At 44.7% G+C, this 14602-nt stretch overlaps 1 protein-coding gene across 12 annotated transcripts in view; it reads right to left on the bottom strand.

Moving 5' to 3' along the window:
* FRMD4A (FERM domain containing 4A) overlaps nucleotides 1-14602 on the bottom strand; it is a 584597-nt gene that overhangs the window by 136950 nt on the left and 433045 nt on the right. For all 12 annotated transcript variants that reach the window (XM_070500878.1, XM_070500880.1, XM_070500879.1 and 9 more), the window contains one exon: nucleotides 7659-7753. In XM_070500878.1, coding sequence (XP_070356979.1) covers nucleotides 7659-7753 — 95 coding nt within the window. The remainder of the gene's footprint in view (nucleotides 1-7658; nucleotides 7754-14602) is intronic.

The following is a 14602-nucleotide window of genomic DNA, read 5'->3' as shown; positions in this document are numbered from 1 at the left end:
TAAAAGAATGACATTTTAGCAAAGAATTTATTTAACTGGAAACTCCTTTGTTCCTAGCCATATATTGGTTTAGCATGTATCAAGCAATGCAATGACTAGGAAGTAAGAAAATGGCAGGAAGCAGAGAGAACAGGGCCAGAATCACCCCGAATTGAAGAGGCAGCCTCTGAGAAAAAACGAATTTCCTTTCTCCACTTCCCCTGCTGGAACTCTCCAACCCCAGTTCTGTGAGGGACCACAAGGCACACGCCCTCCCGAGGTTCTGATGTTCACGCAGAGGTGGGCTTCCTGAACCTGGAGTCCTGGGACCCTCAGGCAGAAGGAAGTCGGCTCCCTCCATTTTCTGTGCATTTTATGTAAAAATCTCTCCACTGAAGGCTGCTTACAAAGGGGAAAAAGACTAACAGGACAAGGGACTTATCTAAGGTCCCTTATGATAACTGCCGAATGTTTAGGCAAAAGCTAAGAGATGGATTAAAAAGTAAACTGGAAACCCCAGATCTGAGGCCACCAATTTCGGCTGCAGGAGGACTTGTTAAAATATTTTCTGTTTATCGTGTTGTGTTCCAAGTCACATCTCCCACACCTAACAGTATCAAGGATTCCTTACTGCCCAGGACTTTTTCTTTCCTATGCCATACCTCACAGTCTCAGCATCAAGTCCCTTCCTCAAGTCTTTTTTTGCTTTTTCTTTAAGTTAGGGTGGGATGGGAAGCCAAGAAGTTTAAGAAGCATTTTCTCTATACAGTTGAACTAAGAGATGCAGGTAAGCTTGCTTTTCATTATTCTCATTGATTTTTCATTTGAGGATTCACATGAGTGCATTTGCCAATAACAAAGCAAGAAAAAAAAAAAAGCTCCAGCAGACACACAGACTATTTTTTTTTTATTGCTGGAATGTAACTATCTTTAAAGCTGAGCAAGATAACACTCATTTGGTTTATGGTGGCAGTAGGTCAAACTGGTGGGTCAGTAATAAATATGCAATTGCTTCCAGGCAAGCAAAATTGGATGCATTCATTTAACAGATTGCTTTTAGCTTCTACATATCATGCAAACAGATTTTTGGTTCAAGTGTTGGCACCTTCAGTAGAGATGGCCTTAGGAGAATGTCACGTAGAGAGAGCTACTGGAGGGTGGAGGTGGGATAAGGCCCTCTGAACGGATCACTTCTTGGGCCCCAGGGGAGAAAGATATTCTGTGCCTTTCAGAGGTGTCGGTGTCTGTGTGTGTGTGTGTGTGTGTGTGTGTGTGTGTGTGTGTGTGTGAGGAAGACTAGCCTTGAGCTAACATCTGTTGCCAATCTTCCTTTTCTTTTTCTCCCCAAAGCCCCAGCACATAGTTGTATATCCTACTTGTAAGTCCTTCTAGTTCCTCTGTGTGGGATGGCTTGATGAGTGGTGTGTCGGTCCGCGCCCAGCATCTGAACTGGTGAACCCCCGGCCCCTGAAGCAGAGCATGCAAACTTAACCACAAGCCACCGGGCGGGCCCCTAGAGGTTTTTATTGTGGACAGCTGATTTCATATAGAACGAGTTTCTCAGGAAAGCCAAAGCAAGAGTATGACATTTTTACAGATGTCACTGGATGGAGGAGGTGAGTGGAGAGCTCTTCAGATGGAAGAATGTTTAGGTATTTAGTGTCCCGACTCAGAAGTGCGTCTGCTCATCAAGGACAGCTCAAGGATACAGATTTAGCTAGAAACGCTCAAATAGTGGCCTTCAAGTGTGTGAATGAGTGTGTGTATGTGTGAGAGAGAGAGAGCCTGCACCAGAGGGAGACACACACCCAAAGAAAGATTAAGATAAGGTGTGTATTGGGGAGACGAGATTACTACATCATAGGCTATTCAGTCCAATTGAATTTATGGCTATAATTTTTTATTTATGGAGGAATTGTTTGCTCCATTATGTTCTCTTAAGGCTGTTCCAATTTTGTTTTATAGTACCTCCGGCACTGTATCTTATTATTTACCTCCTAAACCCAAAATACAAGCCCTACAAGGGGTCAAAGTCTAGTTATTTCTGGACTTCCGGTGCTTAATAGTGGATACTAAACAAACATTTAAGGAACCAATACCTCAGCTTCAAATACTGCCCACAGATCAATATTGTTGTCGGTTCAGTGACTGCCATCCACGTATAGACGCCACTCCCGCTCTAAGTAAACAATCTCCCTATTCGGTGAGAATTCACTCTGCTCACCGAGTCCAGGATCCCAGCTCCACCCGGCTCACTGGCATTGGGAAGGAAAAGGTCAGGAGGGAGCCTGGACCCTGAAGGCCTGCTTGGATTGCCCCATTCTTTTTTATTTATCTTAACCGCACACAAAGAGTTTTCCAAAGTCCTTTTCTGGTCACTAAATAGAAGGTACTGTCGTTTGCCCTAACGTCTGGCTGTATCCCCAGGCAGCCTCCGTGGTGGTAATGAACGCTGCAGGCCATGTTTCCAGAAGCCGCTATTACAACCCAGGCACGGAGGTGGTACCATTGATCTCTCTCCTCAGTCTCATGGTGCGGGGCATTTAATGAATGGAAATCCCAAACCTATTTCTAAATCAATTACTTTCCCAGAGCTGCGTCCTATTGTTGTTTCTTCCACAATCGGAAAATTGCTTTTCTACTATGTTTATTTTTAAATTGTAGATAAGCTGGAGACTGGGGATGCTTATCAACTAGACCCTTTTCAGATGATTTAGCCAATGCCAGTCATGGTTCCAGTCCAGGGACACAAGGACTTAGGGCCCCTGAAGAGCAGGGGGTTCTCCCATTGTCCCAGCATCGGGTCTGCAGACGTATTTCCAGTGTGTCAGGGCACGCTGGACCTTAATTATCTGGATAAATCAGATTCCCCAAACAGTACCAGTCAACGATTCAATTAATTAAAACATAGTATGTTAAAAAAAAAATCTCTTAATTGGTTCTTAGACTAGAATTCTGGCTTCAGGGTGTCTACGGACCCCCTAAAATTTAAGCATAAATTATTTTGCATGTAAACTTTTGCGGTGGCAAGGGAACGCAACTTCTTAACAAATTTCAAAGGAGTCTGTGATTAAGTAAGAGGTTAAGAACTACTCATTTTCTTAATTGGTATGTGAAAATACATTCTAACTGTACTTGGCTCTTAAAATGTGCAATAATGGCTAACCAAGTTTCTGATCTTTCTCCCTAAACTTTCTAAATACTTCTTAAAGGTTTTCATTACAAGGAGACTCATTTACAGCATGGGACACAGAATTCTTAAAATTCACGACAGGAGGTTCAAATTAAAATTTAAATATATGATGATAATCATTCCTTCAACTTGGGGTGTGTTTGACGATTTCTGCCAAATAGTCTAAAAGTTGTTTAGTTATAGTTTTTGACCATGAGATCCTCTGTCAACCATTTTTTTTTAAATTTTAAAAATTAAAACTTGAGTGTTACAGGGGTCTGTGTATGTCCAACATCAAACTGTACACGTTAAATATGTGCACTTCTTTGTACATCAATTCCTCCTCAATAAAGCTTTCGTTTTTTTAAAAAAAGAAACCCAAATAGAGGAAACAAAGGTTATGACTGAGAATAGATCAGATAACTAAAAATAAGGCTTCTTGATCTAAATGATACAATCAGAACCATGAGCTCTGGGAAAAAAAACTACTTGTGTGTTAAAATGGCAATGGAACAATTTCAAAAACAAAATGTAAAAATAACTTTTCTGAAATGATGGATGCCAATGTTTGACCGATGAAAATCTCAGTGACACTACTTGTACCCATGGAAACACTAAATCTGAACTTCTGAGTTGGTTTTTAAACTGTTAAGTTGAGAGTCTGTCTGGAATGGTGAGTCTGTAACTTTGCAGGCCCCTGGCAGGTGTCATGATTGGCCCCCAATATTCAAAGTTTGAGTGACATCAGCTTCTCTTCTTGGATCTGGAGGGAGGGAGCAAAGGAAATTTACTCCAACATTCTCCTCTTTCTAGAATGGGAGTTTTCAAGTTAGAATCAACTGAGAAGCTTTGAGAACTCTCGATGCTCAGGCCACACCCAGACCAATTAAATCCGAATTCGGGGGTAGGTCCCGGGCACTGGTATCTTACAGTGTCCCAGGTGACTCCCACGTGCAGCCAAGGTTGAAAACCACGACTCTAGCAAAACATAATTATTTTAAGATCAAATTTATACCAGGATCTTCCTTTGCTTCAAAATGTTTTAAGGGCTGACAAAATGTCACTGTTTGCACGTGTTATCACAATTCAGATCATTTACAGATGACCATGTGTATCTCTTTTTATTAGGGCAAAGTTATTAAAAATCAAAGGGCGGGGCTGGCCTTATAGCCAAGTGGTTAAGTTCACGTGCTCTACTTCGGCAGCCCACGGTTTTGCTGGTTCGGATCCTGGGTGCGGACCTAGCACTGCTCACCAGGCCATGCTGAGGTGGCGTCCCACATGCCAAAACTAGAAGGACCCACAACTAAAATATACAACTACGTACTAGAGGGCTTTGGGGAAAAGAAGGGAAAAAAATTTTTTTTTTAATTAAAAAAATCAAAGGGGCTAATTGCAACTGAATCCTGGAAGAGAAAAAGACATTCATGGGAAAACTGGTGAAACTTGAATGAAGTCTATAGCTCAGTTCCAATCATAATATACTATAGTACCAATGTTAATTTCTTAGTTTCGACCAATGTAACAGGGTTTGTAAGATATCAGCATCTGGGGAAGCTGGCTGAAGCGTATATGGGAACTCTCTGTGCTATCTTTGTGACTCTTCTGTAATCTAATAATTTCCAGCTAAAAAATGAAATTAAAAAAAGGAGAAGGCAGAGCCAGCATGAATGCTGCAAAACTGTGGATTAGCTGACAATATTAAATACCCTTGGGCATAAAGTCTTGCACTGTGGATTTAGACACTATTAATACAACTTCTGGTGTGAGAGAAGCTTAGAGAAACTTCCAATTTCCTGTCTACATTCTACTTTATATACATTTTCTCCAGGCCCTTCCAGATCCTACAAAATGTCCTCAACAGCAGTCAATATTGAAAGACTGACTGACAATATATAACCTAAGAGTCATACAAGCTCCTATTAGGAATGATAATGCTCTGGTCATATCTCACACGTGCACAGTATTGTGAGGTTTATCAGCATGTTCCAAATGTTAGTCTTGTTTGATTTGCATTAGGAAATAGGCAAATACATAGGATACACCGGGCCGGAACAAAGGATGAACATTCTCTTGCATTTTACTATAAAATACATAGGGAAGCACTTGTAGAAATCACACACACACACTACATGACAGTACACACGCACAATCTGAAAACAAGGTTATTAAAAGATCTAGCGTCTAGCGGTGCCCAGAGTGAGGGCTGGGGGCAGGCAGGATAAGGCTAGTGGTTACTGACATAATCCTTTCCTACCAGGAAAAGGAGAGAAGTTCAGATTACTCAAGAGGCCACCAGCTAACATCTGGTGGCCCCAGGTGTTGTCAGGCGGTGACTGACTAGCCCTGAGTCACTGTCGTCCCCTTTGTTTCTGTCCCCTTGTCCTAGTCCCTTGGTGGCCCCTGTTCTTGATTTCCTTGGGGCCCCTGACATTCGCTGCTTCCCCTCCATGAGTCAGGCCCATCTGCCAGTTCTTTTTCTGGAACTGGCTGCCAGCTGCGGCTCTTTGCTACTGATCCGCTGGCTGCCCGCCATTCCCGCGATCGCTGGAGAAACCCTACCCCCCAGACTCAGGGGAAGGGGATGGTGGTGGTCACACTTTCTCTGGACCGTGCCAGAAGATGGCTCATATCCTCTGCATCACCGTACCCCCTCCACTGCCCATTCTCCCCACTGAAGGGAGTGGGACGCTGTCCTCCAGCCTGGCCTCACGCACACATAGTCATGCACAGGCATGCCTTCCTGCAGCCCAGAGGACCAGGAGAGCTAAGACCCAGAGCATCTGGCTTCACTCGGTGGGACAAGCAGGCTGTGCTGTGCTTTCCCACCCTCCTTTCTGGGATGTGTGGCTTTCCTGCTCCTGTCTCTCCCGGGAGGAGAATGACTTTCTACCTTCCAGTTGGTTCCTCCTGGACAGTGCCACTGCGATGTGAAACATTCAGCAGCCGCGTTTTTCCTCGTCGGCCCGGGACAACATGTCCATCCTTTGATTCTTTTTTATTCAAGAGGGAAGTCTAACTGGGACCATCTAGAGTCCACAGGATCTTCCAGCAGAGTCAGCTTACTTGAGAAGTGTGAACAATGGGAGGTGATTAATTGAAACCTCTGGTTTCCTTCTAGTTAGTGAAAAATATATGAAGAACAATTTAGGGGGTTTACAGTGATTCTCAGGAGAAAAGGCAGAAAATGTGCATTTGTGAAAGTAGTTGTTTTCAATGTCCCATTGTCTCAAAGTGTTCTTTTCATGACTCTGCTGGCTCCGTGCCACCACAGCCCTCTGGTTCACAGCGTGCTTACTTGGCCCTACCCACAGGCACAGCGACTCTGCTAGACCAGGGGCATCCTCTCCTGCCTTCCTTTGGGCTCACTTCCCCACAGGCTGCAGGGCCAGGGGCTGACTTGTTCCTCCAGCTCTCTTGAGGAAGATATGACTCTGCTCCTCCACCTGCTCCCGGATCACAACACCGCCTGAAATGTGCTAACTTACAGGACGACCCTACGTTCCAGTTTGCCCAAGACAATCACAATTTACACCCCCTCTTACTCACAGGGTCACAATTTGGATAATACAGCCCCCGGCCCCCCTGCCCATCTGCTGCTCCCGAGTTAAGTGCAGCCACATCTGATCGTCTCTCCTCCTGACCAACGGGGATGCCTCCTGTCCTCGCTTCTGAGCCCATCGTGCCTCGATGGCACCATCTGATCGTTGGGGCATGTCCTCCCCTATACTGTCTTGTCCAGCCACTAACCTAATCCAGATCCATTAGTATTTTAGGAAATCCTCTTGGTAATTCTAAAGATTTGGAGGAGTGCATGTATGTTTGTGTGTTTGTGTGTGTGTGTGTGTGTGTGTGTATATACACAGAGGAAAGAAAATTATGAAACATGCTACAACAGCTTATTTTTATCCAGGAATCTGTGCAGATATTCACTGTACTCTTCTGCTAACCGTATATTAAGAAGGAAACTGAAATTTTAGTAAAGTACTCCTTATTTGCATTGCAAAACACCACTTCACAGAGCCAGACTGTAAGACCACTGAAAACGACGACGTGAATTTTTGAGTTTTATGTTCTATTTCAGCTTAGACAGTGAAACTGCGCAGACACTTTTCATTTTGAATTTACCATCAAATTCACTTCCCGTTATTGTTCTTCCAACACTGGAAGAGAAAGGCTTAATTTCCAGAAGTTTTTATTTAACTTTAATAGAAAACAAACCCATACAAATCTACGTTTTAAAACAATAAACATTTCGGTTCTGAGCACGAACCTGCTTGATTATAAGAACTCGTCTACCTAATAATTTCACAATATTAGCATCACCCTAATTACATCCTTGGACCGTTCCAGGCATGATCACAAGGCCTTTCAAATTCGGATGATGAACTCGGACTGACCCCGCACCACAAGACCCAAGTGGCCGGCAGCTGACTGCACAGTGGGGACAGTGCGAGCTCAGGGTCTGCACTCTCCTTCATGTTCCGAGGGCTCGTGGGGCACTTACGTCTCATCTGTGAAGGCGATTCCAAAGTATTCCTTTTCCTTCAGGTTGAAGTGAGATGCCACGAGGTCAAGCAGCTCCTTGGCCAAAAGCTTAGGCTGGAGGAAGAACCAAATGGAAAAAACGGTAAGTGATGAGAGGCAACTTTCCCTAAAACATGCAATCTCAGGTTTATTTACGTTTTAAAGAGAATGTCTCAAAGCTCAAGTACATCAATCCAAACGATTTGACTTTTTTTTTTTTTTTTTTTTTGCTGAGGAAGATTTGCCCTGAGCTAACATCCATTGCCAATCTTCCTCTTTTTGTATGTGAGCCTCTGCCACAGCATGGCCACTGACAGACAAGTGGCGTAGGTCTGCACCCAGGAACTGAACCTGGGCCACCAAAGCGGAGTGTACCGAACTTAACCACTAGGCCACTGGGGCTGACCCAATACAAACGATCTTTATAAAACCCAAAGGAGTAGACAATGAGGACTCCTCTGAGCAAAGAGTCAAGTACAGGGCCATCAACACATTGAGACCTTCTGCCCTGTTTCCTCAGTTTGTTCTATCAACAATTAGCACTTGCTCACTGACAGGGCTGAAAAACCCTAGGGTTCTCCTTCCCCACAGAGAACATTCTATGCTGAATTGACAGGAAAAAGCCTTATTTAAAAATACATAAATATAGAGAGATACATCTCTCTCTCTATATTCAACATGTGCTTATATAGTATTTGCTCTGCGCCAGGCCTCATTCTAAGCACTTTACAAACAGTGGCGTCTTTAACCCCCATCACAGCCCTGTGAGGTGGTCCTATTATTCCTCCCATTGTACAGGGAGGCAATGGGCGCCCCAAGATTAAGCAGGTGTTGGGGCTGAGATCTGAATCCTGGCTCCAGAGACTCTGCCCTCGGCCACTCCACATGCTCCCATAATTTGAAACCTAAACAATAAACGTACCCTCCTGCAAGAAATGTTATAATTAAGGCCACACGGCTTTGGGAATAGGATTTAAGAATAAACTGAAAATTTACCTACCATTTACCTTTCCAAAAGAAAAGAATCATCTCTACCTAGGAATGTTTTTATCATAAATGCTTTCCTAAACAGCTCTGCCAATCCACAGGAGTACACCAGTGCTTCAGGCATGCCATCCCTGTAGATGCTTGCATTGCCAAGACATCACTCACTTTGCTCTGTCACTGCTGAGAGGATGGGAGACCGCGAGGCTCTGAGATGGGAGACGGGGAAAAGGTCGTCTGATAGGGAAATGGGGCTAAAAGGGAACAGTTATTTCTAAATTAGCTCCCAGGTCAGGTAGATGCAAATGGATTGCCTTTACTCAACAACTGCTCTGTTCCAAGCATCCTCACTGGATGGCTCCAATCTCAGAAAAAGCAGATTCCAGGAGAGACAATGTGTGTTGGTGTTTGTGTGCATTTATGCACATTAATACACCCTTTCTGAGTCTATTTCCTCTTCCGCTGGTTATTCTGTGCATTTCTTTTAGGAGAGTGGATAAGGCATGTCAGTCAAGAGTCAAACGACAGTTTGGTTTCTTATTTCACTGTTTTGGGTGCTGCCATAGACTGCACGGTGTTCCTCTCAAATTCCCACATTGGAGCCCTAGCCCCGAGTGTGATGGCCTCTGGGAGGTGATGAGGTTTAGATGAGGCCACGAGAGTGGGCCTCTACCATGGGAATAGCATCCTCATAAGAGACACCGGAGAGCTTGCTCACTCTCTCTCCCCACCACGCGAGGTGGTGAGACACAGTGAGGACACAGCAAGAGGGCTGCCGCCTGCAAGTCAGGAAGACAGCCCTCCCTAGACCCCGACCAGGCTGGCCCGCTGGTCTCTGACTTCTGGCCTCCAGAGCTGTGAGAAAATAAATTTCAGTTAAGTCACCCAGTCTGTGGCATTTTGTTGCAGCTGCCCGAGCAGACTAAGACAAGAGACGCTTACTGAGTGTGTGATATGCGCAGGGCACCAGCCAAGGCTGCAGGTGACACACGCAGCACCTGCCAATAAGGACCTTAGGCTTTTATCAGGGGCAGAGAGTAAGAGCTAGGGTTCCTTTTAAAGAGCCAACTCAGATGGTTCCCCTTTGCTGCCTCATTCCTGGGCTCACAAGGTGGCGTCCTCCGGGCCTCAAAGGCCATCAATTTTCCAAGGAAAACAGCTGGCAATGACCGGAGTGGGTCTGAATCTAGGGCCAAGCTTCCTCCCCTAAAAGACATAATAAACCAACAGGAGAATGCGTCTTGAGAAATCAACACCATCTAAAATTCTATACTTCCATTCATGCTACAATGTGGAAAAATGAAAAAGCAATCGCTGTAACCAACAGGGAATTCGAGACTTTATGTAAGACCTTCCTTCCTAAGGAGCAGAAATCTCACCCAGGGGAATGCCATGGAGGAAACATGGCACATCTCAGGACGGCACTGATAAATTACAAAGTCGAAACCAAGATGAGGGGCGTCTTGAAGCTGCAAACTGTCTTTGCCATGGGCTGCGGCAGGCTCTGCCAGCACCACCTCCACTTCCAGAAGGTACTTGGCTGCCCAGACACAAAGCAATTAACGTAGAGGGTGTCACCGGGTGGAGGGAGGAGGGTGGATTTTCAAAGGGCAACACACCATTATGTCCAAATGACTATCCCTTTCAAAGTAGTTATAGTATTTCTATGATGCCTGCTAGTTCATAAAACATTTTTGTTTGTTTGTTTGAGGAAGATTAGCCTGAGCTAACATCTGCTGCCAAGCCTTTTTTTTTGCTGAGGAAGACTGGCCCTGAGCTAACATCCATGCCCATCTTCCTCTACTTTATATATGGGACGCCTGCCACAGCATGGCTTGACAAGTGGCTCGTAGGTCCGCACCTGGGATCCAAACTGGCAAACCCCAGGCTGGCAAAGCAGGACGTGCGAACTTAAGTGCTGCGCCACCGGGCCGGCCCCCATAAAACATTTTTGATAATCTTTCGGGTTTGCCTTTGAAGCTTGTGTCACATTTGTAAGAGCATGCTCACTGGTGATGAATCTTGCCCTCAGAATGGATTTGATTTTTTTCAAATGGCGTTACTTGAAGTCAAGTCTAGTGAGTGGGGACGGTGGGGGTGGGGGAGGTGAGCACGCTGGTCAAACGGGCTTCCTAAAACCAGGTGTGACTATAAAGTCATCACTGTTGGTCCTTGGGGGTGATGGTAAGACTTCCATCCCAAACTTGGAAATGACAAAAATAAGACTTCCTTCTCTTTGAGAGTTAAATTTTAAAGCCAACATCTCAATGGAATTGATCAGAGATGCATAAAACTACCCAGGAAGAGAAAGAATTCCTCTCAGGGCTGGACGAGTTTATCTCTAACAGGATTAAATACAGTAATGGTTGCACAGAATGGGCGGGGGTGAGTGGAAGGTGTGCATGGGGAGGGCGCTGGAGGAGCAGGTTGGGAAAGAGAGATGAGCTGCGGACGCAAACATGGTCTGAGCCAACAGGCATTGACTATCCGGGCCCCGGGGGTACAACCTTTCACACAGCAGAAACAGAGGTGTGGGGCAACTTTAGCTGATCATATTAAGCATTCAAATTACCTATTTCACTTTCCTTCTTCTAAGTCTGCACCTTCCAAAAACTTACTGAGGCATGGCTATGTCCTAGATACGGTGCTGAGCGCCCTGCCATGTGACCACATTATCACCTACAATAAGAGACCATCATTCCTTTGCCAATGAGGATTCTGAACGTGGAGATGGCAGGCAGGCTGTCGTCAGTCTCACAGCAAAGCCAGAATTTCCAACAAAGTCAAGCTAGCCTCAAAGGCCACATGCGTAACTCCTCCGCCATCCTGCCTCTGCCAACTGTACTTCCTGGGTGAGAGGTCAAGGATCATGTGCCCTGAGGACCCCGTCTGGTGAAGATTATATTGCTCACTTGAAACCAGCACGCTGACATTTTATAAATCAGTAATGATTTACACATCAGTACTTTGAACTTGGTTAATGTGAGTCTTCCTCTGAGGATGAAAACTCAGGTCCCTGAGCCTGCAGAACTAAAGAACTGACTTGACACACTGAAAAATTCACCTTGGGGAGGCTGACTTTTGGCCTCTCCATGGTGACATATCCCTTAATTTAGCCTATCCCCACAACCCCTTATATATCGGAATTTCTATAGTAAGAAAGCAAATTTTCTTAGTGACTCATAAGTTGAAGGCAACTAAAGGGCTCTCAGCAATAGCAGCATCACTGGAATAAACTTTATCATCTCAAACTATTTCTTTTCAAGGACCGTACCTGTTTGGACACACATCTGGTGAAAAGATTTACAAAGTTAGTCCCGTTACTTTATAGAACAGTTATGACAGATCACATGCATCACTCTCGGTGAAGAAAAGCTGACATTTATTACCCACAATTTACAAATGGGGAAATAAAGGCACGGAAGGGGGGAGATAAGAGATCCTGTAAGACATTTAGGTGACAACTCCTAAATGTTAAGTCCCTTTGGAAACCACAACTCTTTCTTTTGCTATGACAGTGACTGGCAATGCCCCAGCTGGTGGCTCCTTCATCAGTGGGGGCAAGAGCCACTAGCCGAATGGACGTGGAACACGAGTAAGAAATAAACCTCGCTGTTAAGCCATTGTGACCTTTGGGGTTGTTTGTCATCACAGCATTACCTGGCCTATCCTGATCGATTCAGACACGGGACCTTTAATTCTCTGTACGGTTGGTTTAAAACCATGTAAGGCATCAGCCTTGTAATTTCCTGATCTTGCAAACGAAGACAACACCCCACCTTGAGTGTCAGTGATTAATGAACTGCATTGTTCCGAATGTTTCTTAAACTCGTTTAGAGAAAGCTGCTGGGTCAGCAGAAAGCTTTATGCTAGTCCGCACTTCGAAGGGATATTTACGGGATCCTGCTGATTATAATTTGCCAATTACCTGTGCTGTAAACATTTGTGGAGTTTGCAGGGATTGGGCTGGGCGCGAGGCCAGAGAGGTGGCAGGCAGCCCAACCAAGTTCTGCAGGACAAGCTGGGCAGACGCCTCTGTGCCAATGGAGGGAGGCAAGTCCTGAGTGCCTCAGGTTGGAAACAGACTTTACTGGGTCATTGGTGCCGTCCTGGCCCTATGGGGACACTACATTTAAGACTTTCTCTCAGCCTGTAATTAACTTTGTTCACTCAAAAGCTTCTGTCTTCTCATTTTCTTTTTCTATCTCAGATTCTTTTCAGCTTTTATTCCCCCTTATATCTGACAAACGGACTCTCTTTATAAAGGTCCCACTCAAAATGCATTGCTTGGTGGAGCTGCTCATGGTGCTAACAGGACAGCCTTTCCACCAGACAGAGCGGGGAGCCTGGGCGTCAATGCCCTTCTCCGGGGAGAACAGACTAGGTCTTTGTCATTGCTGGTCTGACTTGACCACCCGGATCAGAGTTCCCAAGGGCTCCAGACTGTTCCAGAGGGAACCACACATATACCGGCTCACGCAGGTTTCCAGAAAGGCCCTGTCTACTTCTCAGCCTGCCTTCCGAGGTGAGACAGGATCGGACTGTAATGATCAAATGATCACGGGTGTAGGGCTAAAGTGCTCTTGGTACATCCTCATGATAAAGACCCTTCCAGGTGGTCTCCGTGAGCCATTCAGGCAAAGTCTGGGGAAAGGAATCTGATGACAAGGTGGCACCCTGGGCCTCTCCAATTCTCTGCCCTTACATATCATACCATTACTTTAAACTTAACACGTATACATCCCAGATAGGTGCTCTTGGACAAATCCTCTAACCTCTCTGAGCCTCAGTGTTCTCATCTGTAAAATGATGACCCAGATTGAGGAACTGAACACCTGCCCTCCAATATTATTCTTAGGTTTTTCCTTCCTTAGAAACTGCCCGGCCTTCTCACAAATCTATTCACCCATTATAAAAATCCTTACAACCCTTCTGGATCCCTTACCCCTGATCTCTTAAATCCGTTAACATATCCCATCTTTCTCATAAAATCTCGGGCAAGTTACTTAACTGCTCTGTGCCTCAGTTTACCCAGCTGCAAAATGAGGATGATGACTATGCCCCCATCACAGGGCTGTTATGAGGATTCAATGAATTCATGTTGATCTGCATAAAGTGCTCAGACAGTGCCTGGCACACAGGGAGGTTTCTCTGTGTTCATGATTATTCCAGACTCTGATTTCTGCACTCATGAATTATGATGGTAAACTTCTAATTGGTACCAAGTTGTAAATGCCAGCCTGGTATCTAAGACTGTTCTTTGAATTTAGGCCTAGTTTACTTAGCCAACCCAATTCCTACAAAAGTACTCATTTCTGGTCAATCTATTTGTATTGGAGTAAAGAATACACCAGTCTCATTTTTATTTCCAAACCTTTGCCCACACCAACCTCTCTCCTCGTCCTTCTCATTTAAATTTTATTCTGCTCAAAGCCCACTTCTTCCAGGAAGCTCTCCCTGACCATCCCACCTCCAAAAGGTGTCTTTCTCTTCCGTCTTCCTATAGCATTTACCACAGGTACCTCATACACTCTGGGCATGTACACCTTTGTGTTGGATCATTTTAATTAAAAAAATTTTTAATTGTGGTAAAATACATATAACATAAAGTTTACCATCTTAACCATTTTTAAGTGTATAGTTCAATACTGTTTAAGCATTTTCTCATCATTGTGCAACCAATCTCCAGAACTTTTTATCTTGCAAAACTGAAACTCTGCCCCTATTAAACAATTCTCCATACCCCCTCCCACCAGCCCCTGGCAACCACCATTCTACTTCCTGTTTTTATGAATTTGACCCCTGTAGGTAGCTCATCTAAGTGTAATTATGCCGTATTCATCCTTTGGTGACTGACTTATTTCACTTAGCATAATGTCCTTGAGCTTTATTCGTGTTGTAGCATGTGTCTTAATTCCTTTCCTTTTTAAGGCTGAATAA

This window comes from Equus asinus, chromosome 29 (assembly GCF_041296235.1).
Source record: "Equus asinus isolate D_3611 breed Donkey chromosome 29, EquAss-T2T_v2, whole genome shotgun sequence".
Classification (NCBI taxonomy): domain Eukaryota; kingdom Metazoa; phylum Chordata; class Mammalia; order Perissodactyla; family Equidae; genus Equus; species Equus asinus.
The sequence above is the reverse complement of the archived record's forward strand: the minus strand, read 5'-3'. Positions and strand labels throughout refer to the sequence as shown.